Below are 27,604 nucleotides of genomic sequence, written 5' to 3'. Positions count from 1 at the left end.
GAGGGCCATTTACAATGCCCTAAGTCTGGCAAGGCCTCTGCTTCAAAACCAGCCGGTACTGATCCAATCAGACAACATCACGGCAGTCGCCCATGTAAACCGACAGGGCGGCACAAGAAGCAGGATGGCGATGGCAGAAGCCACAAGGATTCTCCGATGGGCGGAAAATCACGTCTTAGCACTGTCAGCAGTGTTCATTCCGGGAGTGGACAACTGGGAAGCAGACTTCCTCAGCGGACACGACCTACACCCGGGAGAGTGGGGACTTCATCCAGAAGTCTTCCAACTGTTGGTAAACCGTTGGGAAAGGCCACAGGTGGACATGATGGCGTCCCGCCTAAACAAAAAACTTGAGAGATATTGCGCCAGGTCAAGGGACCCTCAGGCGATAGCGGTGGACGCTCTAGTGACACCGTGGGTGTACCAGTCAGTTTATGTGTTCCCTCCTCTGCCTCTCATACCAAGGGTACTGAGAATAATAAGAAAACGAGGAGTAAGAACAATACTCGTGGTTCCGGATTGGCCAAGACGAGCGTGGTACCCGGAACTTCAAGAGATGATCTCAGAGGACCCATGGCCTCTGCCGCTCAGACAGGACCTGCTGCAGCAGGGGCCCTGTCTGTTCCAAGACTTACCGCGGCTGCGTTTGACGGCATGGCGATTGAACGCCGGATCCTGAAGGAAAAGGGCATTCCGGAGGAAGTCATTCCTACGCTGATTAAAGCCAGGAAAGATGTAACTGCAAAGCATTATCACCGCATATGGCGGATGTATGTTGCTTGGTGTGAGGCCAAAAAGGCCCCAACAGAGGAATTTCAACTGGGTCGATTTCTGCATTTCCTACAAGCAGGAGTGACTATGGGCCTGAAATTAGGCTCCATTAAGGTACAGATCTCGACTCTGTCGATTTTCTTCCAGAAAGAACTAGCTTCACTACCTGAAGTTCAGACGTTTGTTAAGGGAGTGCTGCATATTCAGCCCCCTTTTGTGCCTCCAGTGGCACCTTGGGATCTCAACGTGGTGTTGAGTTTCTTAAAATCACATTGGTTTGAGCCACTTAAAACCGTGGATCTAAAATATCTCACGTGGAAAGTGGTCATGTTATTGGCCTTGGCTTCAGCCAGGCGTGTGTCAGAATTGGTGGCTTTGTCATGTAAAAGCCCTTATCTGATTTTCCATATGGATAGGGCAGAATTGAGGACTCGTCCCCAGTTTCTCCCTAAGGTGGTATCAGCTTTTCACTTGAACCAACCTATTGTGGTGCCTGCGGCTACTAGGGACTTGGAGGATTCCAAGTTGCTGGACGTAGTCAGGGCCTTGAAAATTTATGTTTCCAGGACGGCTAGAGTCAGGAAAACTGACTCGCTATTTATACTGTATGCACCCAACAAGCTGGGTGCTCCTGCTTCTAAGCAGACTATTGCTCGCTGGATTTGTAGCACAATTCAGCTGGCGCATTCTGCGGCTGGACTGCCGCATCCTAAATCAGTAAAAGCCCATTCCACAAGGAAGGTGGGCTCATCTTGGGCGGCTGCCCGAGGGGTCTCAGCTTTACAACTTTGCCGAGCTGCTACTTGGTCAGGGGCAAACACGTTTGCAAAATTCTACAAATTTGATACCCTGGCTGAGGAGGACCTTGAGTTCTCTCATTCGGTGCTGCAGAGTCATCCGCACTCTCCCGCCCGTTTGGGAGCTTTGGTATAATCCCCATGGTCCTTTCGGAGTTCCCAGCATCCACTAGGACGTCAGAGAAAATAAGATTTTACTCACCGGTAAATCTATTTCTCGTAGTCCGTAGTGGATGCTGGGCGCCCGTCCCAAGTGCGGATTGTCTGCAATACTTGTACATAGTTATTGTTAACTAAAGGGTTATTGTTGAGCCATCTGTTGAGAGGCTCAGTTGTTTTCATACTGTTAAACTGGGTATGGTATCACGAGTTATACGGTGTGATTGGTGTGGCTGGTAAGAGTCTTACCCGGGATTCAAAATCCTTCCTTATTATGTCAGCTCGTCCGGGCACAGTGTCCTAACTGAGGCTTGGAGGAGGGTCATAGTGGAAGGAGCCAGTGCACACCAGGTGACCTAAAAGCTTTCTTTAGTTGTGCCCAGTCTCCTGCGGAGCCGCTATTCCCCATGGTCCTTTCGGAGTTCCCAGCATCCACTACGGACTACGAGAAATAGATTTACCGGTGAGTAAAATCTTATTTTCTTTATAGTGAACTCAGGAGAGCCCACTAAGTGCATCCAGCTCAGGCCGGGCATAGATTCTAACTGAAGTCTGGAGGAGGGGCATAGAGGGAGGAGCCAGTGCACACCAGATGTAGTACCTAATCTTTTCTTTAAAGAAGTGCCCAGTCTCCTGCGGAGCCCGTCTATTCCCCATGGTCCTTACGGAGTACCCAGCATCCACTAGGACGTCAGAGAAATAGGAGCTTTTACATGAATGAAGCTGATGGTATACGGATTAGAATCATTTACCTGCTGCTTGATGGCTGCTGGATCTACACAGGCACCTGTATAGAAGCACAGATCAGTACACATGGATAGATTACCCTGTGAGTCAGACAAGCTAGTTACACGGTACATGCTTCTGTATAGAACATATACATACTGTAAGTGTGCATGAAAGCAGGGTAATCATATAATTAATAACTCTCACACAGTATTATAATAGTGATATGTTACAGGACCTCTGCTGTCATTCAAATGTCCCTGTTTAAGTACATTAAATATATATATTTTATTTATTTTTGTTAGGACACGGGGTACACTATGTACATATATTTAGAAACCTGCACGCAGGAACTTGCAATAAACATTTAGTTTATTAAATGCAAAAGCAGCAACGTTTCATAGACAAAAGTGCTCACGTTCAGCTTGAGAATGGAGCACACTTGTCTCCGAAACGTTGCTGCTTCTGCATTTAACCACTTGCCTGGCGTGATCGCATCAAATGCAACCAGTCATAAATACCCACTGTACAGCCGCAGCAGCTGTCCCTCTCACAAGGACCTCACAGCCCCTCTGCTTCCTAGTTCCCTTCCTCAGTGTCTGCCGATTGCTGCTGATCTGGCAGCCCCCTGGCAAGCCCAAGTTTGTGATAGTCACGATGTTCCATCATCAATTGCCCGATATATTGACCATCTATGATTAACCACTTGCCTGGCACAGACGCATCAGATGTGACCATACCAGCAAGTGCCTTATCCGACATGGTCGCACAGGATGTCAGATAAACAGTGTTTGCAGCTGCATGAAAGAGAAACTTCCCTCTGCTTCCGCTCTGCTAGGGCCCTCTGCCTTCCCACACCTTCCCCCAGTGTTTGCCATGCTGCCGATCATCACTGATTGGTCAGCATGGCAGCAACTCCCCACCTGGAGGCTGCAGACAATAGCAGCTGCTGTGGAAGTGTAAACGAACCCCCCTGGGTACCTGGTGGATGTCCACGCTATTAAAATTAAAGTGGTCCCGGTGTTTACGATGTTCCCAATGTTCCGATGGTATCAATCGATGTTCCAATGTTTGGGGGAAAACCAACTTTTTTTCACAAATACGAAAAAATATATATATATATTTTTTAACTAAAATAATTTTGGATAAATTGAAATACTTCTTCTTCACCTAATCCAATCTTAAAAAAACAACAATTTCTGAGCGGTTTTTGGGGAAAACATTTGTCAGTTAAGTGGTTTAAAAAAAAGAAAGGAGATTTATGGTAGACTTGCCACGGTTAAATCTCTTTCTGCGAGGTACACTAGGTTCCACAGGGAATACATTGGGGTGTAGAGATGGATCTTGATCCAGAGGCACCAACAGGCTAAAGCTTTAGACTGTCCCTGAATGCATTGCAGGGCCTCCTCTATAACCCCGTCTCCAGGCACTGTGAGCTCAGTTTTGTTAACCAGTCCAATGCAGAAGCAGGTAAAAGAGAAGGCAGATGTTAGTCACATAGAAACACATTATCACGACAAGAGAAGGGACTAGCGGCTAATGCCATACAAACCCAAAGAAGCTAAGTGCGTCAGGGTGGGCGCCCTGTGGAACCCAGGGTACCTTGCAGAAAGATTTAACCATGGTAAGTCTACCATAAATCTCCTTTTCTGCAGCAGTGTACACTGTGTTCCACAGGGAATACATCGGGGATGTCCTAAAGCAGTTCCCCAAGGGAGGGGGCGCAACTTAGCGGGTATGAGAACCCGGCATCCAAAGGAAGCATCCTGGGAGGTGGAAGTATCAAAGGCATAGAACCTAATAAACGTGTTCACTGAGGACCACGTAGCCGCCTTGCACAATTGTTCTGCAGACGGGACGCCCAAAATGGTCCAACAGACCGAGTAGAATGTCTTTAAGAGCAGCAGGAGCTGAGAGTCCAGCCTGCGCATAAGTATGTGCAATCACCATTCTAATCCATCTGGCCAAAGTTTGCCTATTCGCAGGCCAGCCACGTTTGTGGAAACCAAACAGTACAAATAGGGTATCTGACCTCCTGATAGAGGCAGTCCTCTCTACATAAATATATACGGAGAGCACATACCACATCCAAAGACCGCTCTTTGGAGGACAATTCAGAAAAGATGAAGGTTGGAACCACAATCTCTTGATTAAGGTGAAAAGATGCCACCACCTTAGGTAAATAACCAGGGCGAGTTCTAAGAACTGCTCGGTCACGATGAAATATCAAAAAGGGTGGACGACAGGACAAAGCGCATAAGTCTGACACCCTTCCAGCAGAGGCAATAGCCAGCAGAAACAGGACCTTGGTTGTGAGCCATTTAAGGTCCCCTGACTCAAGAGGTTCAAATGGGGACTCTTGCAGGGCATTCAGGACAACAGACAAATCCCATGGAGCCACAGGAGGGACATAGGGAAGCTGAATCCACAGTATGCCCTGAGTGAATGTATGAACATCAGGAATAGACACAATTTTTCTCTGAAACCACACCGACAAGGCAGATATGTTAACCTTGAGCGAGGCCAGACGAAGTCCCAGATCCAGGCCTTGTTGCAAAAAAGCCAGAAGTCTAGTAATTCTTAGCAGCACACCAGGTAAAGTAAGAATTCCAGACCCTATAATAAATCCATGCAGAAGCCGGTTTGCAGGCCTGTAGCATAGTTTGGATAACCGCCTCGGAGAAACCTTTGGCCCTCAGGAGTGAAGCTTCAAGTGCCATGCCGTCAAAGCCAGTCTGGCCAGGTCCGGGTAGACACAAGGGCCCTGAACGAGGAGGTCTGGACGTTGAGGAAGTAGAAGAGGACACTATCAATAGACCCTGTAGGTCTGAGAACCAATGCCGTCTGGGCCACGCTGGATTGACTAGAAGTAGTATTCCTCCTTCTTGCTTGAACTTCCGTAGTACCCTTGAGGGAACATGTAGGGCAGCCGAAAGTTCCATGGAATTGCCAGTGCATCCACGAACGCTGCTTGAGGATCCCTTGTTCTTGATCCGAAGACCGGAACTTTGTGATTGTGTCGGGACGCTATCAGGTCTACATCTCGTAGACCCCACTTGTCCACTAGGAGTTGAAAGACTTCCTGATGAAGACTCCACACTCTGGCGTGTACGTCCTGACGACTGAGGAAATCGCTTCCCAGTTGAGGACTCCCGGAATGAACACTGCCGATATTGCTGGCAGATGGCGTTCCGCCCAACGAAGGATTTTTGACACTTCCAACATTGCCATGCAGCTTCGAGTGCCACCTTGATGGTTTATGTATGCCACCGTGGTGGAGTTGTCTGATTGTACTTAAACAGGCCTGTTCTGTATCAGAGGCATGGCAAGAGTCAAAGCATTGAACACTGCCTGCAATTCCAGAATGTTTATCGGGAGGAGAGATTCCTCCTTGGTCCACAAACCCTGGAGAGAGTGTTGCTCCAGCACCGCGCCCCAACCCCTCAGACTGGTGTCCGTATTCAATAGGACCCAGTTGGGGATCCAGAAGGGACGCCCCTGCTCAACTGCCGGTCCTATAGCCACCAGCTCCGTGACAGACGCACCTCCGGAGTCAAGGAGATCATTTGAGACCTGATCCGATGAGGCAGGCCATCTCACTTGGAAAGGATTAACTCTCTGTAGAGGGCGGGAATGAAATTGAGCGTACTCTACCATGTCGAAAGCCGACACTATGAGGCCTAGTACTTGCATCGCCGAGTATATCAACACCCTTGGGCGAGAGAGGAAGTATCTGATCCTGTCCTGAAGTTTCAGGACTTTCTCTGGAGGACATCTTGGGAGTTAGCCAGGATCAGCAAGTCATCCAGATATGGCAGGACCCTGATTCCCTGACGACGCAGATGAGCCGTCATCATGGCCATAACCTTGGTGAAGATCCGAGGGGCCGTGGCCAATCCAAATGGCAGAGCCTGGAACTGATAGTTAAGGTTGCCAATAGCAAACCGCAGATATTGCTGATGCGATATGGCAATAGGTATATGCAAATAAGCATCTTGTATATATATCCAGGGACACCATATAATCTCCGGGTTCCATGGCCAGTACAATCGAGCACAGCGTTTCCATACGGAACTTGGACACTCACAAATTTGTTCAGTGATTTGAGGTTGAGTATAGGCCAGAAAGACCCATTAGGTTTCGGGACTAGAAACAGGGTCGAGTAGTATCCTCTGCCTCTATGGGACAGGGCTACCGGCACTACCACTCCTGTATCCAGGAGGGAACGCACAACCAGGTGTAGAGCTAGTGCCTTCAATGGGTCCGAAGTAACAACAGTCATGCAGAACTGGCGAGGGGGACATCTCTTGAAAGAGACTGCGTACCAGTGAGAGACGACTTCTCGCACCCATGCGTCTGAAGTGGTTTTTAACCAGACCTGGGTGAACTGCAGAAGTCAGCCTCCCACTCTGGGATCCCCCAGGGGGAGGCCCGCCCCATCATGCAGCAGGCTTGTCTTGTTTGGAAGCAGGCTGACGGGCGGCCCAGGATTGTTTTGTGCTTAGTGATTTTGGAAGCACGAGCTTGTCTCGGGTATGTCTGACCTTTTGCTTTCCCTTGAGGTCGAAAGGAACAAAAAGTGGTACTCTTTGCCTTCTGTGCAGAAAGATTAGTATTCGGGAGAAATGCAGTCTTAACAGCCGCTAAGTCAGTCACGATCTTATTCAGATCTTCCCCAAACAGGATGTCTCCCTTAAAAGGAAGTACCACCAAGGTATTTTTGGAGTCTAGGTCCACCTTCCATGACCTTAACCACAGAATTTGGCGAGCTAGGATGGACGTGGTCGACGTCTTGGCCACCATTACACCTGCCTCAGAGGATGCCTCCTGAATATATTGGGAGGCGGTGGTAATATGAGACAAATATTTTCTGGCAGTGTCAGATATATCCTGAGGCAGCTCATCCTCTATTGCCTGAACCCATGCTTCAGTTCCTTTTGCGGCCCAGGAGGCTGCTATAGTGGGTCTACGTACAGCACCTGTAAGAGAGCAAATAGACTTCAGGCATCCCTCCACACGCTTATCTGTAGGTTCCTTCAGTGAGGTGACAGTGGTGACAGGCAGAGTAGATGACACCTCAAGACAGGTGACATGGGAATCCACCGGTGGTGAATTTTCCCCACTTGTTACACAACTCAGCAGGGAGAGGATAACAAGCTAGCATCTTTTTAAACAGGGAGAATTTCTTTCCTGGAGAAGACCAGGGTTCCTGACGTATGTCTACTAAATGGTCAGAATGTGGTAAGACTACTTTAGCTACCTTCTAACGTTTAAACTTACCAGGTTTCTTAGATGCAGTAGTGGGATCTACATAATCACCGATTTGTAGAATCAGTTTAATAGCCTCCACTAGGTCAGGGACATCAACCTGAGTTGTAGGACCCTTGTCAGAAGCAACTGTATCAGTGTCTGATGGATCAGTATACTTCCCCATCCTCATCAGAAGTAACATCTGAGATATTAGTGGATTGTGAGGAGAAAGCGGCCCCTTGACCCCAGAGGGACATGGGGTAGGTTTTTGTCTAACCAAAGATTGATTCAATTGTTGTATCTGGGTAGACAGAGCATCCGCCTAGGGCAAACTTACCACAGGGACAGTATGTGGCTGCAATGTCACAGGAGGTCCCATAGGGGGCGTAAGAGTGTCACAAGCATATTAAGCATAGTAGAGAACGCCGCCCAAGGTGACTCCTGATTGGCTACAGGAGCAGTGGGCTGACTGGGAGATGTATGGCACATATTACACAGACCATCTTTCGGAAATTCCCCCTCAGGCAAATCCTTGGCGCATGGGCTGCATGATGCAGGAGTGTCTGCGGATTTCCCACTCTTTGTGGTAGACATTATAGTGAATGTAACCCTAGAGCAGTGTTTCCCAACCGCGGTCCTCAAGGCACACTAACAGTCCTGGTTTTAGTGATATCCAGGCTTGAGCACAGGTGACTTAATTAGTACCTCAGTTATTTTGATTTAACCATCTGTGCTGAAGCCTGGATAACACAAAAACCTGCACTGTTGGTGTGCCTTGAGGACCGCGGTTGGGAATGCCTGCCCTAGAGCGTAAGAGTACGATACAGCCAGACAAATACAATACCTGCAAATAAATCCCCTATTTATGTGACAGTATATACAGGACACAAACAGAGAATAAATGCGGTATGAGGTGACTGAAATACACAGTAGAATACACTTAACGGTAAATACTGCGCAGCACTATATATTAGACCCCGACGCACCTAGTCCCTTAGAGTACAGAATACAGTGATAGCTATAGCTGGGATACACTGACAGTGAAATCCACACAGCAGATACAGGCACACACAGTGACAATGACAATGCAGATAATTATTTTAGTCAGACAATAAAACTGCACTGGACTAGTAAATAAATATTATATATATATATATATATATATATATATATATATATATATATATATACACAGAAACATAGAATTTGACGGCAGATAAGAACCACTTGGCCCATCTAGTCTGCCCCTTTTTTTTATCCTTTAGGTAATCTCAACCCTTGTTAAACCTTAATTCTTTGTAAGGATATTCATATGCCTATCCCAAGCATGTTTAAATTGCTCTACAGTCTTAGCCTCTACCACCTCTGATGGGAGACTATTCCACTTATCCACTACCCTTTCCGTGAAGTAATTTTTCCTTAAATTTCCCCTGAACCTGCCCCCCTTCAGTCTCAGTGTATGTCCTCGAGTTCTAATATTTCTCTTCCTTTGAAGAATGTTTCCCTCCTGAACTTTGTTAAGACCCTTGATATATTTGAAAGTTTCTATCATGTCCCCCCTTTCTCTTCTCTCCTCCAAACTATACATGTTAAGATCTTTTAGCCTTTCCGGGTACATTTTGTGATGTAGGCCATGCACCATTTTAGTTGCCCTTCTTTGTACACTCTCTCATGTATTTATATCCTTCTGGAAATATGGTCTCCAGAACTGGACACAGTATTCCAGATGGGGCCGCACCAATGACCTATACAGTGGCATAATCACTTCTTTTTTCCTACTACTGATTCCTGTCCCTATGCAACCAAGCATCTGACTTGCCTTTCTCATTGCTTTGTTGCATTGCTTTCCTGCCTTCAAGTCACTTGAAATAGTGACTCCTAAATCCCTTTCCTCCTCAGTAGTTTCCATTATAGTACCCTTGATATTATATTAAGCCTTTGAGTTTTTGAGACCTAAGTGCATGATTTTGCATTTTTTAGCATTAAACTGTAGTTGCCACGTTCTTGACCATTTCTCAAGCCTACCTAGGTCATCAATCATTTGTTTTACCCCTCCCGGTGTGTCTACCCTGTTGCATATCTTTGTATCATCTGCAAAAAGGCATACTTTCCCTTCAATACCATCTGCAATGTCACCAACAAAGATATTAAAGAGAACTGGACCAAGTACAAATCCCTGGGGTACTCCACTGGTAACATTTCCCTCCATAGATTGCACTCCATTAACTACAACTGTCTGTTTCCTATCCTGCAACCAGGTTCTTATCCATTTTTTATTTTTTATATATATATATATATATATATATATATATATATAATATAAAACAATGCGCGGTCCGAGACCGGATGTATATATCAGAATACTCGTACAATATATTCTGGTAGTGGTACACTTGTTTTTAACTAACACGGTCTTAAAATTACATGTAGAATACTTAAGTGTCTGTAGAATCACAGCGCTGATGAATCAGGCGGATTTACAGAGGAGACCTTGCCCTGCAGTCCCGGAGTCCAGTCACAGCTACTGTGAGAAGATGGCGCCCAGAGTCTCAGTCAGAGAGTGAGGGAGAGTGTGAGGCAGCTCCAGGGCGGGAACACCAGCAGTTGATGGCGCCCAGAGCTGGAGGAGGGGCTACAGGTCAAGCGCCTTTTCCCCTATGGTGGTCCTCACCACCGGGTACTATTGAGCATTATTAAAGTAGATATTTTACTATCCGACCTGTGCTCCCATGCCCTGGTAGATATAGTGCACTGCTCTGTCACAGTGTCCACGCCAGCGTCGCGGTTCGTCTCCTTGAACCGCCACCGGAAAGCTATTTAATGGCGGTCCCACCTGGGGGACCCTCTTACCTCCTCCCTTAGTAGCAGCCAGCGATACAGGAGAGCATCTGAGGTGGTGTGCCTAGGAACCGGAACGCCTCCGCGGCAAGTACCCGGGAACAGAGCTAGCGGGAGTATGCAACGCCGATGGGGGTGATGGAGCCGCAGCACAGTATGTCACACTGACATATGAAGTGCTGCAGCCCTTGAAGTCTTCTAAAAAGTTTTATCAAGGCTGCCTAGAGCAGCCCCCCTGTTAAGTGACTTGCTTCATGCAGGCACCAACTCTAAAACTGAGCTCACAGTGCCTGGAGGTGGGGTTATAGAGGAGGCCCCGCAATGCATTCTGGGACAGTCTAAAGCTTTAGCCTGTTGGTGCCTCTGGATCAAGATCCATCTCTATACCCCGATGTATTGCAAAGCTTCAAACGGGCACTAAAAACCCACCTATTCATCAAAGCATACCCTCCCGATGCATAACCCAGTGCTGAAGCCGCGCCTCCAACCCCCTGCCTCATGCCGTGAACATCTCAGCTCTGCTTGCATACTGCCATCAGGCTACCTCCCACTTGCCTGCACCGCTTGTCATCTGTCTGTCACCCCTCCCCATTAGATTGTTAGCTCTTCAGAGCAGGGCCCTCTTTCCTCTTGTTATCTAAGCCCTCGTCTCAACACATTTCACTCACAGCTCTCCCCTACTCAACGACCATCTTTATCCTGCTAGTAAAGGCTCATCTCCATCTATGGCCACCAGCCTCTAGTAGTACGATGATCACTCCCTCGATACTTACATCTTAGCTGTATTATGTCTTGAGAATGTGTGGTGCTGTTACCTGTACTCTATTTCTGTTATTTATTTACTGTAATGCAATGTTTTGTCCCCTGTACTGTCCTTTGTACGGCGCTGCGAAACACATGTGGCGCCTTATTAATAAAATTTAATAATAATAATAATAATAATAATAATATTCCCTGTGGAACAGTGTACCCCGCTCCAGAAATATATATTTATTTTTAATTTATTTTTTAAATAAAATCATGTTGGATATGTTATAAAAAGATTTTCTTAGCCTAATTCAATCATGAAAAATAAGAATTTACTCACCGGTAATTCTATTTCTCGTAGTCCGTAGTGGATGCTGGGAACTCCGTAAGGACCATGGGGAATAGACGGGCTCCGCAGGAGACTGGGCACTCTACGAAAGAATTAGGACTACTGGTGTGCACTGGCTCCTCCCTCTATGCCCCTCCTCCAGACATCAGTTAGGGAAACTGTGCCCGGAAGAGCTGACACAACAAGGAAAGGATTTGGAATCCCGGGTAAGACTCATACCAGCCACAACAATCACACCGTACAACTCGTGATACTATATCCAGTTAACAGTATGAATAACAACTGAGCCTGACTAAACAGATGGCTCATAACAATAACCCTTTAGTTAGGTAATAACTATATACAAGTATTGCAGACAATCCGCACTTGGGATGGGCGCCCAGCATCCACTACGGACTACGAGAAATAGAATTACCGGTGAGTAAATTCTTATTTTCTCTGACGTCCTAGTGGATGCTGGGAACTATGTAAGGACCATGGGGATTATACCAAAGCTCCCAAACGGGCGGGAGAGTGCGGATGACTCTGCAGCACCGAATGAGCAAACTCAAGGTCCTCCTCAGCCAGGGTATCAAACTTGTAGAATTTTGCAAACGTGTTTGATCCCGACCAGGTAGCTGCTCGGCAAAGTTGTAAAGCCGAGACCCCTCGGGCAGCCGCCCAAGAAGAGCCCACCTTCCTCGTGGAATGGGCTTTTACTGATTTAGGATGCGGCAGTCCAGCCGCAGAATGTGCAAGTTGAATCGTGGAGCAGATCCAGCGAGCAATAGTCTGCTTAGAAGCAGGAGCACCCAGCTTGTTGGGTGCATGCAAGATAAACAGCGAGTCAGTCTTTCTGACTCTAGCCGTCCTGGAAACATAGATTTTCAGGGCCCGGACTACGTCCAGCAACTTGGAAGCCTCCAAGTCCCGAGTAGCCGCAGGCACCACAATAGGTTGGTTCAAATGAAACGCTGATACCACCTTAGGGAGGAATTGAGGACGAGTCCTCAATTCTGCTCTGTCCATATGGAAGATCAGATAGGGGCTTTTACAGGACAAAGCCGCCAATTCTGACACCCGCCTAGCCGAAGCCAAGGCCAAAGCATGACCACTTTCCACGTGAGATATTTTAATTCCACGGTCTGAAGTGGCTCAAACCAATGTGATTTTAGGAAATCCAACACAACGTTGAGATCCCAAGGTGCCACTGGGGGCACAAAAGGGGGCTGAATATGCAGCACTCCCTTAACAAACGTCTGAACTTCAGGCAGTGAAGCCAGTTCTTTTTGAAAGAAAATAGACAGGGCCGAAATCTGGACTTTAATGGATCCCAATTTTAGGCCCATAGTCACTCCTGACTGTAGGAAGTGCAGAAATCGACCCAGCTGAAATTCTTCTGTGGGGGCCTTCATAGCCTCACACCAAGCAACATATTTTCGCCATATGCGGTGATAATGTTTTGCTGTCACATCTTTCCTAGCTTTTATCAGCGTAGGAATGACTTCAACCGGAATGCCCTTTTCCATCAGGATCCGGCGTTCAACCGCCATGCCGTCAAACGCAGCCGCGGTAAGTCTTGGAACAGACAGGGCCCCTGCTGTAGCAGGTCCTGTCTGAGAGGCAGAGGCCAAGGGTCCTCTGAGATCATTTCTTGTAGTTCCGGGTACCAAGTCCTTCTTGGCCAATCCGGAACGATGAGTATAGTTCTTACTCCTCTCTTTCTTATTATCCTCAGCACCTTTGGTATGAGAGGAAGAGGAGGGAACACATAAACCGACTGGTACACCCACGGTGTCACTAGAGCGTCCACAGCTATTGCCTGAGGGTCCCTTGACCTGGCGCAATATCTTTTTAGCTTTTTGTTGAGGCGGGACGCCATCGTGTCCACCTGTGGCCTTTCCCAACGATTTACAATCAGTTGGAAGACTTCTGGATGAAGTCCCCACTCTCCCGGGTGGAGGTCATGCCTGCTGAGGAAGTCTGCTTCCCAGTTGTCCACTCCCGGAATGAACACTGCTGACAGTGCTATCACGTGATTTTCCGCCCATCGGAGAATCCTTGTGGCTTCTGCCATCGCCATCCTGCTTCTTGTGCCGCCCTGTCGGTTTACATGGGCGACCGCCGTGATGTTGTCTGACTGAATCAGCACCGGCTGGTTTTGAAGCAGGGGTCGAACCTTTTATGTAAGGAGTTGACACTGTCGTGTAAAACCTTCCACATATCCATCCACTCTGGTGTCGACCCCGCAGGGGGTGATATCACATTTATCGGCACCTGCTCCGCCTCCACATAAGCCTCCTCATCAAACATGTCGACACAGCCGTACCGACACACCGCACACACACACAGGGAATGCTCTGACTGAGGACAGGACCCCACAAAGTCCTTGGGGGAGACAGAGAGAGAGTATGCCAGCACACACCACAGCGCTATATAAACAGGGATTTACACTACACAAAGTGATTTTCCCTATAGCAGCTATACAATACAGTTTGCGCCTAAATTTAGTGCCCCCCCTCTTTTTTACCCTTTGAGCCTGGAAACTGCAGGGGAGAGCCTGGGGAGCTGTCTTCCAACGGAGCTGTGAAGAGGAAATGGCGCCAGTGTGCTGAGGGAGATAGCCCCGCCCCCTTCTCGGCGGGCTTCTCCCGCTCTTTTATAAATATTATGGCAGGGGATTTTTACACATATATAGTTTATTAGACTATATTATGTGCTGTCTTGCCAATTTAAGGTACTCTAATTGCAGCCCAGGGCCCCCCCCCCCCCCCCACCAGCGCCCTGCACCCATCAGTGACCGGAGTATGTGGTGTGCATAGGGAGCAATGGCGCACAGCTGCAGTGCTGTGCGCTACTTTAATGAAGACCGGAGTCTTCAGCCGCCGATTTCCAGGACGTTCTTCTTGCTTCTGGCTCTGCAAGAGGGACGGCGGCGCGGCTCCGGGACCGGACGACCGAGGCTGGGCCTGTGTTTGATCCCTCTGGAGCTAATGGTGTCCAGTAGCCTAGAAGCCCAAGCTAGCTGCAAGCAGGTAGGTTCGCTTCTCTCCCCTAAGTCCCTCGTAGCAGTGAGTCTGTTGCCAGCAGATCTCACTGAAAATAAAAAACCTAATAAATACTTTCTTTACTAGAAGCTCAGGAGAGCCCCTAGTGTGCAACCAGCTCGAGCCGGGCACAGATTCTAACTGAGGTCTGGAGGAGGGGCATAGAGGGAGGAGCCAGTGCACACCAGTAGTCCTAATTCTTTCTTAGAGTGCCCAGTCTCCTGCGGAGCCCGTCTATTCCCCATGGTCCTTACGGAGTTCCCAGCATCCACTAGGACGTCAATTTTTGAGTGTTTTTTAGCCAGTTAAGGGCGGTATACTATTGCCACCGGTAAATTAACGCATGGCAAAAATGGGCTAATATCGAGATTTTAGCCCGATGGTATTAACAGGCTACCCAATTATATCCCGTTCTTACTGTGCAGTGAATTACCCATTTTCTGGCAATAACACATGGGATACGAGATAAATTCCTGGATGTATGTGTTATCGTGGAAAAAAAAAGGGCTGATAGGGCTGGTTATTGGCGATTCTGCTTTGCGCGCCGTATTATCCCTGATAACTACCAGCGGCCAGGGCTAATTGGATAGCTCCCAGGGGAACCGTTAGCTGCAGCAATTTACTGTGGCTAATAGGATCACCCCCCCTAAGTGGTTAATAAGCTACATGTTTATTGTAAGTTACTGAGTGACATTTTTATTTGAAGCAGTCTACATTTTGGTACCAGAACATACTTTATCTTATATATATATATATATATATATATATATATATATATATACACACACACGTTAAGGCAGCACTCCAGACGCCTTATAACAAATGACTCTAAAGGTGTCCAGCGATGTCAGCAGGGGTGAACGGCTTTCCATAGCAGGACGCTATGGAAAGCCGTCCAACCCGCCATATATCTGCTGGTAATATCAGCAGATGAGCGGCGGTCGCCGGCATTGAAGCGGGGGCGCGCATTAGCGCTCATCGCCGGGGCATACACACTGAGCGGTTTTGAGCTGAAAATAGCTCAAAACACCAAAAGTGAGCCGCTCTCAGCTCAAAATCACCCAGTGTCTATGGGCCTTTAATCCTTTAATGTCAATGTTTCAGAACCTTTCACTTATTTTCTTTTGTCACCGGCACTAGGGGTCAGATGTACTAAAGCCTTGAAAAGTGATACAATTCTAGTGACTGCAAGGCAATTGGGATTGACAGCTAGCAGCACATAAAATTAACTGTCAGAAAGTACCTTATAATAGGAGAAGAAAGCGGTCCTATGTATCAGAAAAATCAGACACTCATACCTCTAATAGATATGAAGTTTTAGAAACACCATTTAGAGGTAATAACAATTTTTTACGGAGGGGTCAAAATTGGAGGGACAGGACGAAACCGTTGAACAAAGATCTACAAAACAGTCCTGGTACAAAAAGAAAAAAACAAGAAGAGGGAAGAGAGGACAGAGAGGATCTAAGAATAAGCAAAATGAGAAGAGAGGATCAGTAGTCCCCTCTGGTATCTTCAATTTATCTGATCATAAATTAACGGTTAATGAGATTAAACTATTATCCAAAGGGTTAACTTTTGCACCTGCAGTTGAGCCTAAAGGTTTTGAATTATTTGTTGATGCCAATAAATATATACGGCTATTAACTTTAAAACGACATTTCCTGAAAAATGAATTAAAAGGAGAAGCCATACCCAGTGTAAAAGAATCTAATACAACTGGTCTAAAGCCCAAATCAACCTATTACCCCATCGAATCACGTGGCAGCCATATAGAGACCTTCGCTAATTTAATACAAAAAGATTTCAAAAAGTTATGTAAAGATGGAAGTAAAAGCAGGGATAATTTAGATAAAGGCGAAAGGAGTGCAATTAAAACGTTAGAGAGCAACCATCAAGTTGTTATCAAGATGGCTGATAAAGGAGGAGGCATAGTGGTCATTAACAAAAAAGATTATATGGATGAATCACAAAGAATATTGAGTGATGAGTCCACATATAAAACTCTGACTAATGATCCCAGTGATAATATAATAAGTGACCTCAAGAAACTTCTAGATGAGGGTTTGTTGAAAAAATGTATAGATCAGAATGAATATTCCTATATACTTAATTTACACCCTCGTATAGCTCTATTCTACCAGCTGCCAAAAATCCACAAGAGGTTAAATAAGCCCCCTGGTCGTCCTATAATATCAGGGATAGACTCAATAACAGCCAGATTGTCTGAGTTCGTCGATATATATATATAAAGGAATATGTAGCCAATTTAGATTCATTTATAAAGGATTCCACAGCCGTTTTACAGATTATAAACAGCTTTGAGTGGAAGGAGGATTATTACTGGTGTACGGTGGACGTAGAATCACTGTACACCAGTATCCCCCACAAAAAAGGTATAGAAGTCATTAAATACTATTTAGATATGGATGATAATTTAAGTACTGATCAAGTGGACTTTCTTCTGGACTGCATAGAATTTGTACTAAAAAACAATTATTTTCTGTTTAATGACCAATTTTATATACAACAGCGGGGTGTGGCGATGGGAACCCCTTATGCACCAAGCTTTGCAAATTTATATTTAGGAAAATGGGAGACTGAGAATATTGACAACAATAATCCGTTTTGTAATAATATAAAACTATATAAGCGTTATATAGATGACGTGATAATAGTTTGGCAAGGTGGAAAAGAAAGTTTTGATTCATTTATACAGGGATTGAATAATAATGAATGGAATTTGCGATTTACTTCAAATTTCCAAGCAACATGTATAGAGTTCTTGGACCTAGTGTTGGACACAAGTAAGTGGACGCCTGGGTCTAAGATAGATACTTATACCCACATTAAAAAAGTAGATAGCAATAATTATATCCATTATGGTAGTTGTCACCTTAAAAAATGGGTTAATAATAATAAGAATTTACTTACCGATAATTCTATTTCTCGTAGTCCGTAGTGGATGCTGGGGACTCCGTCAGGACCATGGGGATTAGCGGGCTCCGCAGGAGACAGGGCACATCTAAAAAGCTTTTTAGGTCACATGGTGTGTACTGGCTCCTCCCCCTATGACCCTCCTCCAAGCCTCAGTTAGGTACTGTGCCCGGACGAGCGTACACAATAAGGAAGGATCTTGAATCCCGGGTAAGACTCATACCAGCCACACCAATCACACCGTACAACTTGTGATCTGAACCCAGTTAACAGTATGATAACAAAACGAAGTAGCCTCTGAAAAAATGGCTCACAACAATAGTAATAACCCGATTTTTGTAACAATAACTATGTACAAGCATTGCAGACAATCCGCACTTGGGATGGGCGCCCAGCATCCACTACGGACTACGAGAAATAGAATTATCGGTAAGTAAATTCTTATTTTCTCTAACGTCCTAGTGGATGCTGGGGACTCCGTCAGGACCATGGGGATTATACCAAAGCTCCCAAACGGGCGGGAGAGTGCGGATGACTCTGCAGCACCGAATGAGAGAACTCCAGGTCCTCTTTAGCCAGAGTATCAAATTTGTAAAATTTTACAAACGTGTTCTCCCCTGACCACGTAGCTGCTCGGCAAAGTTATAATGCCGAGACTCCTCGGGCAGCCGCCCAGGATGAGGCCACCTTCCTTGTGGAATGGGCATCTACATATTTCGGCTGTGGCAGGCCTGCCACAGAATGTGCAAGCTGAATTGTACTACAAATCTAGCGTGCAATAGACTGCTTAGAAGCAGGAGCACCCAGCTTGTTGGGTGCATACAATATAAACAGCAAGTCAGACTTTCTGACTCCAGCCGTCCTAACTATATATATATATATATATATATATATATATATATATATATATATATATATTTTTAGGGCCCTGACAACGTCTAGTAACTTGGAGTCCTCCAAGTCCCCAGTAGCCGCAGGCACCACAATAGGTTGTTTCAGGTGACAACGCTGACACCCCTTTAGGAAGAAACTGGAGACGAGTCCCAGTTCTGCCCTGTTCAAATGGAAAATTCTAATATGGGCTTTTGTAAAACAAAACCGCCCATTCTTTTTGACAATCGCCTGGCCGAGGCCAGGACTAACAACATGGTCACTTTCCATGTGAGATATTGGTCAACAGCATGGTCACTTTCCATGTGAGATATTTCAAATCCACAGATTTGAGCGGTTCAAACCAATATGATTTTAAGGAATCCCAACACTATGTTGAGATCTCACGGTGCCCCTAGAGGCACAAAAGAACTGTATATGGAATACACCCTTTACAATCTGGACTTCAGGAACTGAAGTCAATTTTTTCTGGAAGAAAATCTACAGGGCCGAAATTTAAATCTTAATGAACCCCAATTTGAGACTCAAAACACTCCTGTTTTCAGGAAGTGCAGAATCGACCTAGTTGAATTTCCTTCGTGGAGCCTTCCTGGCCTTACCCACGCAACATATTTTCACCACATGTGGTGATGACGTTGTGCGGTCACCTCCTTCCTGGCTTTGACCAAGGTAGGTATGACCTCTTATGGAATGCCTTTTTCCCTTCAGAATCCGGTATTCAACCGCCATGCCGTCAAACGCAGCCGCGGTAATTCTTGGAAAAGACATGGTACTTGCTGAAGCAAGTCCCTTCTTAGCTCCCCAGGCCCTTAGTCCTCTGTGAGCATCTCTTGAAGCTCCGGGTACCAAGTCCCTCTTGGCCCATCCGGAGCCACTAGTATAGTTCATACTCCTCTATGTCTTATAATTCTCAATACCTTGGTTATGAGAAACAGAGGAGGGAACCCATACACTGACTGGTACACCCACGGTGTTACCAGAACATCCACAGCTATCGCCTGAAGGTCTCATGACCTGGCGGAATACCTGTCCCGTTTTTCGGGCGGGACGCTATCATGTCCACCTTTGGTCTTTGCCAACGGTCCACAATCATGCTGAAAAACTTCCCTATGAAGTTTCCACTCTCCCGGGTGGAGGTCATGCCTGCTGAGGAAGTCTGCTTCCCAGTCGTCCACTCCCGGAAAGAACACTGCTGACAGTGCTATCACATGATTTTCCGCCTAGCGAAAAATCCTTGCAGTTTTGTCACTGCCCTCCTGCTTCTTGTGCCGCCCTTTCTGTTTACGTGGGCGACTGCCGTGATGTTATCCCACTGGATCAATACCGGCTGACCTTGAAGCAGAGGTCTTGCTAAGTTTAGAGCCTTATAAATTTGCTCTAAGCTTATTTATGCAGAGAGAATTCTCCAGACTTAATCACACTTCCCTGGAAATTTTTTCCCTGTGTGACTGTTCTCCAGCCTCTCAGGCTGGCCTCCGTGGTCACCGGCATCCAATCCTGAATGTCAAATCTGCGGCCCTCTAGAAGATGAGCACTCTGTAATCACCACAGGAGAGACACCCTTGTCCTTGGATATAGGGTTATCCGCTGATGCATCTGAGGATGCGATCCGGACCATTTGTCCAGCAGATCCCACCGAAGAGTTCTTGCGGGAAATCTGCCGAATGGAATTGCTTCGTAATAAGCCACCATTTTTACCAGGACTCTTGTGCAATGATGCACTGACACTTTTCCTGGTTTTAGGAGGATCCCGATTAGCTCGGAGAACTCCCTGGCTTTCTCCACTGGGAGAAACACGTTTTTCTGGACTGTGTCCAGAATCATCCCTATGAACAGTAGACGTGTCATCGGAAAAAGCTGCGATTTTGGAATATTTAGAATCCACTCGTGCTGACGTAGAACTACTTAAGATAGTGCTACTCCGACCTCCAACTGTTCTCTGGACCTTGCCCTTATCAGGAAAGCGTCCATGTTTCCTTTTAAGAAAAATCATCATTCCGGCCATTACCTTGGTAAAGACCCGGGGCGCCGTGGACAACCCAAACGGCAGCGTCTGAACTGATAGTGACAGTTCTGTACCAGGAACCTGAAGTACCCTTGGTGAGAAGGGCAAATTTGGACCTGTAGGTAAGCGTCCCTGATATCCAGTGACACCATATCGTCCCCTTCTTCCTGGTTCGCTATCACTGCTCTGAGTGACTCCATCTTGATTTGAACGCTTGTATGTAAGTGTTCAAATATTTCAGATCTCACCGAGCCGGTTGGCTTCAGTACCACAATATAGTGTGGGATACTACCCCCTTCCATGTTGTAAGAGGGGTACTTTGATTATCACCTGCTGGGAATACAGCCTGTGAATTGTGTGAGGGGGAGATGTCTCGAATTTCCAATGTACACCTGGGATACTACATGTAGGATCCCGGAGTTCCCTTGCGAGTGAGCCCCCTGCGTACTGAAACTCTTGAGATGACCCCCTACCGCACCTGAGTCCGCTTGTACGGCCCCAGCGTTATGCTGCGGACTTGGCAGAAGCTGTGAGGGGCTTCTGTTCCTGGGAATGGGCTGCTTGCTGCAGTCTTCTTCCCTTTCCTCTACCCCTGGGCAGATATGACTGGCCTTTGCCCGCCTGCCCCTATGGGGACGAAAGGACTGAGACTGAAAAGACTGTGTCCTTTTTTGCCGATATGTGATTCGGGGTAACAAAAAGTGGATTTTTCAGCTGTTGCCATGGCCACCAGGTCCGATGGACCGCCCCTTTATACGGCAATACTTCCACATGCCGTCTGGAATCTGCCTCACCTGACCACTGTCGTGTCTTCGTCTGGCAGATATGTAAATCACATTTACTCTTGATGCCAGAATGCAAATATCCCTCTGCGCATCACGCATATATAGAAATGCATCCTTAAAATGCTCTATAGTCAATAAAATCTTGTCCCTGTCAAGGGTATCAAAATTTTCAGTCAGGAAATCCGACCAAGCCCCCTCAGCGCTGCACATCCAGGCTGAGGCGATTGCTGGTCGTAGTATAACACCAGTATGTGTGTATATACTGTCATGATATTTTTCAGCTTCCTATCAGCTGGCTTCTTGAGGGCGGCCGTATCTAGAGACGGTAACGCCATGTTTTTATAAGCGTGTGAGCGCCTTATCCACCCTAAGGTGTGTTTCCCAACTCGCCCTTACTTCTGGCGGGAAAGGGTATACCGCCCATAACTTTCTATCGGAGGAACCCCACGTATCATCACACACTTCATTTAATTTATCTGATTCAGGCAAAACTACAAGTAGTTTATTCACACCCTACAAAATACCCTTATTTGTGGTACTTGTAGTATCAGAAATATGTAACAGCTCCTTCATTGCCCTTAACATGTAACTCGTGGCCCTAAAGGAAAATTACGTATGTTTCTTCACCGTCGACACTGGGGTCAGTGTCCATGTCTGTGTCTGTCGACCGACTGAGGTAAATGGGCGTTTTTACAAGCCCCTGACGGTGTCTGAGACGCCTGGACCGGTACTAATTTGTCCGCCGGCCATCTCATGTCGTCAACCGTCTTGCAGCGTGTTGACATTATCACGTAATTCCATAAGTAGACCATCCATTCCGGTGTCGACTCCCTAGATAGTGACATCAACATTACAGGCAATTTGCTCCGCCTCCTCACCAACATTTTCCTCATACATGTCGACACACACGTACCGACATACAGCACACACACAGGGAATGCTCTGATAGAGGACAGGACCCACTAGCCCTTTGGGGAGACAGAGGGAGAGTTTGCCAGCACACACCAAAAGCGCTATAATGTATATAACAACCCTAGAAGGTGATGTTTCTATATATGCGCTCTTAATATATCATTATATCGCCAATTTATGCCCCCCTTCTCTTTTAACCCTGTTTCTGTAGTGCAGTGCAGGGGAGAGTGGGAGCCTTCCTCACCAGCGGAGCTGATCAGGAAAATGGCGCTGAGTGCTGAGGAGAATAAGCTCCGCCCCCTTTTCGGCGGGCTTTTCCTCCCGGTTTTTTAATAACTGGCCTGGGTTAAAATACATACATATAGCCTTAATGGCTATATGTGATGTATTTATTTGCCAAATAGGTATTTATATTGCTGCCCAGGGCGCCCCCAGCAGCGCCCTGCACCCTCCGTGACCGTGTCAGTGAGCCGTGTGACAACAATGGCGCACAGCTGCAGTGCTGTGCGCTACCTCTCTGAAGACTGTGAAGTCTTCTGCCGCCTGTTTCCGGACCTCCGTTCCGCCGTCTTTCTTCAGCGTCTGTAAGGGGGATCGGCGGCGCGGCTCCGGGACGAACCCCAGGCTGACCTGTGTTCCGACTCCCTCTGGAGCTCAGTGTCCAGTAGCCTAAGACTTCAATCCTCCTGCACGCAGGTGAGTTGCCAGTCTCTCCCCTAAGTCCCTCGTTGCAGTGATCCTGTCGCCAGCAGGAATCACTGATTAGAAACCTAAAAAAAAACTTTACTAAATAGCTCCTTAAGAGAGCCATCCAGTTTGCACCCTTCTCGGACGGGCACAAAAACCTAACTGAGGCTTGGAGGAGGGTCATAGGGGGAGGAGCCAGTACACACCATGTGACCTAAAAAGCTTTTTAGATGTGCCCTGTCTCCTGCGGAGCCCGCTAATCCCCATGGTCCTGACGGAGTCCCCAGCATCCACTAGGACGTTAGAGAAATACCACTATCCCAGTTCATTAGAATTCGCCGTAACTGTGCTCATTTAGATAAATATGATGAGCAATCAGTAATTTATAGTAATAGATTTCGTGAAAAACAATATCCAGAGAAACTCATTAAGGATTGTCAAGAAAGAGTGAGAGCTATGGATAGATCAAGCTTATTAAGCTATAAAGATAAGAAAAATAATCGTAATCTGGTCCCTTTTTCTACAGGATTTAATTCTAAAAATAGAGAAATTAAAAACATCCTACAAAAGCATTGGGATATTTTGAAGCTTGATCCCATATTAAATAAAATAATCCCCGAAATTCCGCAGGTAGTTTTTAAAAGGGCGCCCACTCTGAAAAATAGACTAGCACCATCCAGGCTTAAAAATATTACAGAAAAAACTTGGCTGGAGAATGTGAATGGATTTTTTCCTTGTAATAAATGCAAGGTTTGTAAATATACCAGCAGAGAAAGGAAGAAGATTTTCAGTAGTAATAAAGAGGAATCATGGGATATAAAAGGTTTTATTAACTGTCAAACTACCAACGTTATATATATGTTAGAATGTGGCTGTGGAGCAAGATATATTGGGAAAACTAAGCGTCATTTAAAATTAAGGATTTTAGAACATACTCGCAATATAGTAAATAAAGTTACCACACACAGTGTCCCAAGACATTGGGCTGTGTGTTGTAAGTCGTCATTGGCCCAATTTACTTTCAAAGCCCTTGAACATGTGGTTGTGGATACAAGAGGTGGAGATATTTTAAAATTATTAAGTAAAAGAGAGACCTTTTGGATATACAAATTAAACACTCTTGTACCGTCAGGTCTTAATGAGACCTATGATATTACATCATTCTTGCATTAATCATAGAATATATAAGTATATTGTCCTCCCTGCTTAATTCAATCTCCCTACTATATGGTTAACCCTGCCTTTTTAGTTATCTTTCCTCCTGATGATACAGTTCATCCCCTTTTTTTCTCTCTATCTCCTTATATTATTATGATAGTACCTTAATTGAGTAATCCACTATTAGAGGGTTGGTTACGGATAAATAGCGTATGACAGAAATAATATCCCCTGTTACGATTAACTAATCATCTATTCGTAATGTACGCAATTGACTGGTGATATCGTTATTAACAATTAAATGGGGTTGCGTTTTAGACTGTTTGAGTTGCCATATGGGGTGAGGAGACGGCGGGTGGTGTGACCTTTCCAAGGCTGCCCCAGCTTCTTCCGGCAGTTGCGGTGGTAGCCTGGTTTGTTCGTGTCCCTGCGGTCACCCCTCCCCTAGTGGGTACGTATCCCCGCTAGTTGTTTCATTATATATATATATATATATACATTTATATCGAACAAAATATAAGAAAACTATTTGGTGTTCTACGACACTATAATTAATTGATTAGTTCTCTACTGCCTTAATTTTATACTGATTAATTTTATACAGGTTGAGTCTCCCTTATCCAAAATGCTTGGGACCAGTGGTATTTTTCCGTATTTTGGAATAATTGCATACCATAATGAGATATCATGGCGATGGGACCTAAATCTAAGCACAGAATGCATTTATATTACATATACACCTTATACACATAGCCTGAAGGTCATTTAATACAATATTTTTAATAACTTTGTGTATTAAACAAAGTTTGTGTACATTGAGCCATCAAAAAACAAAGGTTTCACTATCTCACTCTCACTCAAAAAAGTCCGTATTTCGGAATATTCCGTATTTCGGAATATTTGGATATGGGATACTCAACCTGTACTGATTAATTTTATACTGACCGATTTAAACTGTAGTTACTGACATTTTAGTATTGCTTGCTATATTTGTTAATTATGTGTTTTCTCCTGATTTTTCTGTTTCTTGTTATTTATAATCTTTTTATTGATAATCTTTTTACGGTAACTATTTTATTATTAGTATATTAAAAATTGTTTTTTACAAATAAAGTTTATCTAAAATATACCTATATTTATATTAAAGAAAAGTAGGATAATAGATGTCTAAAGAGATGCTGTTAAGTATGTATAAGACTGATAGTAATAAGTTGCACCTGAATATATGATATGAGCAATCAGTGCGTATATAAAAAGACATCGCTGGAGACACTGACCACACCCCCTGACGAAGTCATACAGTGACGAAACGCGTTGGGCGTGGCCTAAACGAAGACGTGTTCGTTCCAATCAGGAACACTTGTTCCGTAAGCTGAGACGCTGACCTGATAACCATTGCATGCCGGCAATCAGAGAGACGGACCGCTGTGAGAGACACTGGATGCAGCCTGTTCGATTTCCACGAGCCGGTGATTTTAAACCTTGATGTATGTGAGCTTGTTACTTGTAGTAAATTTACTTATACCTTGATTCACTGAGTGCGCCTTCATCATTCTTTTTCAGTTCACATTAACAGTGTGGTTACACTGTTTAGAAGAGTTTGCACCAACATCAGAAATTATATACGGATTGTATGGACTTTTAAGGACGTTAAACATTGATTGCACAACCTCCTATTTCCTGCATATATATATATATATATATATATATATATATATATATATATATAATAAGAATTTACTTACCGATAATTCTATTTCTCGGAGTCCGTAGTGGATGCTGGGGTTCCTGAAAGGACCATGGGGAATAGCGGCTCCGCAGGAGACAGGGCACAAAAAGTAAAGCTTTAGGATCAGGTGGTGTGCACTGGCTCCTCCCCCTATGACCCTCCTCCAAGCCTCAGTTAGGTACTGTGCCCGGACGAGCGTACACAATAAGGAAGGATTTATGAATCCCGGGTAAGACTCATACCAGCCACACCAATCACACTGTACAACCTGTGATCTGAACCCAGTTAACAGTATGATAACAGCGGAGCCTCTGAAAAGATGGCTCACAACAATAATAACCCGATTTTTGTAACTATGTACAAGTAATGCAGATAATCCGCACTTGGGATGGGCGCCCAGCATCCACTACGGACTCCGAGAAATAGAATTATCGGTAAGTAAATTCTTATTTTCTCTATCGTCCTAGTGGATGCTGGGGTTCCTGAAAGGACCATGGGGATTATACCAAAGCTCCCAAACGGGCGGGAGAGTGCGTATGACTCTGCAGCACCGAATGAGAGAACTCCAGGTCCTCCTTAGCCAGGGTATCAAATTTGTAGGATTTTACAAACGTGTTTGCCCCTGACTAAATAGCCGCTCGGCAAAGTTGTAAAGCCGAGACCCCTCGGGCAGCCGCCCAAGATGAGCCCACCTTCCTTGTGGAATGGGCATTTACATATTTTGGCTGTGGCAGGCCTGCCACAGAATGTGCAAGCTGAATTGTATTACACATCCAACTAGCAAAAGTCTGCTTAAAAGCAAGAGCACCCAGTTTGTTGGGTGCATACAGGATAACAGCAAGTCAGTTTTCCTGACTCCAGCCGTCCTGGAACCTATATTTTCAGGGCCCTGACCACATCTAGCAACTTGGAGTCCTCCAAGTCCCTAGTAGGCGCAAGACACCACAATAAGCTGGTTCAGGTGAAACACTGACACCACCTTAGGGAGAGAACTGGGGACGAGTCCGCAGCTCTGCCCTGTCCGAATGGACAAACAGATATGGGCTTTTTTGAGAAAAAAACCACCAATTTGACACTCGCCTGGTCCAGGCCAGGTCCAAGAGCATGTTCACTTTTCATGTGAGCTGCTTCAAATCCACAGATTTGACTGGTTTTAAACCAATGTGTTTTGAGGAATCCCAGAACTACGTTGAGATCCCACAGTGCCACTGGAGGCACAAAAGGGGGTTGTATATGCAATACTCCCTTGACAAACTTCTGGACTTCAGGAACTGAAGCCAATTCTTTCTGGAAGAAAAATCGACAGGGCCGAAATTTGAACCTTAATGGACCCCAATTTGAGGCCCATAGACACTCCTGTTTGCAAGAAATGCAGGAATCGACCGAGTTGAAATTTCTTCGTGGGGCCTTCCTGGCCTCACAACACGCAACATATTTTCGCCACATGTGGTGATAATGTTGTGCGGTCACCTCCTTTCTGGCTTTGACCAGGGTAGGAATGACCTCTTCCTGAATGCCTTTTCCCTTAGGATCCGGCGTTCCACCGCCATGCCGTCAAACGCAGCTGCGGTAAGTCTTGGAACAGACATGGTACTTGCTGAAACAAGTCCCTTCTTAGCGGCAGAGGCCATAAGTCCTCTGTGAGCATCTCTTGAAGTTCCGGGTACCAAGTCCTTCTTGGCCAATCCGGAGCCATGAGTATAGTTCTTACTCCTCTACGTCTTATAATTCTCAGTACCTTAGGTATGAAAAGCAGAGGATGGAACACATACACCGACTGGTACACCCACGGTGTTACCAGAACGTCCACAGCTATTGCCTGAGGGTCTCTTAACCT

General features: G+C 45.7%; 1 protein-coding gene across 1 annotated transcript in view; it reads right to left on the bottom strand.

Moving 5' to 3' along the window:
• The window catches only part of PTCD3 (pentatricopeptide repeat domain 3), an 84,066-nt gene that overhangs the window by 44,995 nt on the left and 11,467 nt on the right, over positions 1–27,604 (bottom strand). The window contains exon 2 of the mRNA XM_063924989.1: positions 2,480–2,514. Coding sequence (XP_063781059.1) covers positions 2,480–2,514 — 35 coding nt within the window. The remainder of the gene's footprint in view (positions 1–2,479; positions 2,515–27,604) is intronic.

Source organism: Pseudophryne corroboree, chromosome 1 (genome assembly GCF_028390025.1).
Source record: "Pseudophryne corroboree isolate aPseCor3 chromosome 1, aPseCor3.hap2, whole genome shotgun sequence".
Lineage (NCBI taxonomy): Eukaryota > Metazoa > Chordata > Amphibia > Anura > Myobatrachidae > Pseudophryne > Pseudophryne corroboree.
Note: the sequence above shows the minus strand (reverse complement) of the source record. Positions and strands in the feature narration are given on the sequence as shown.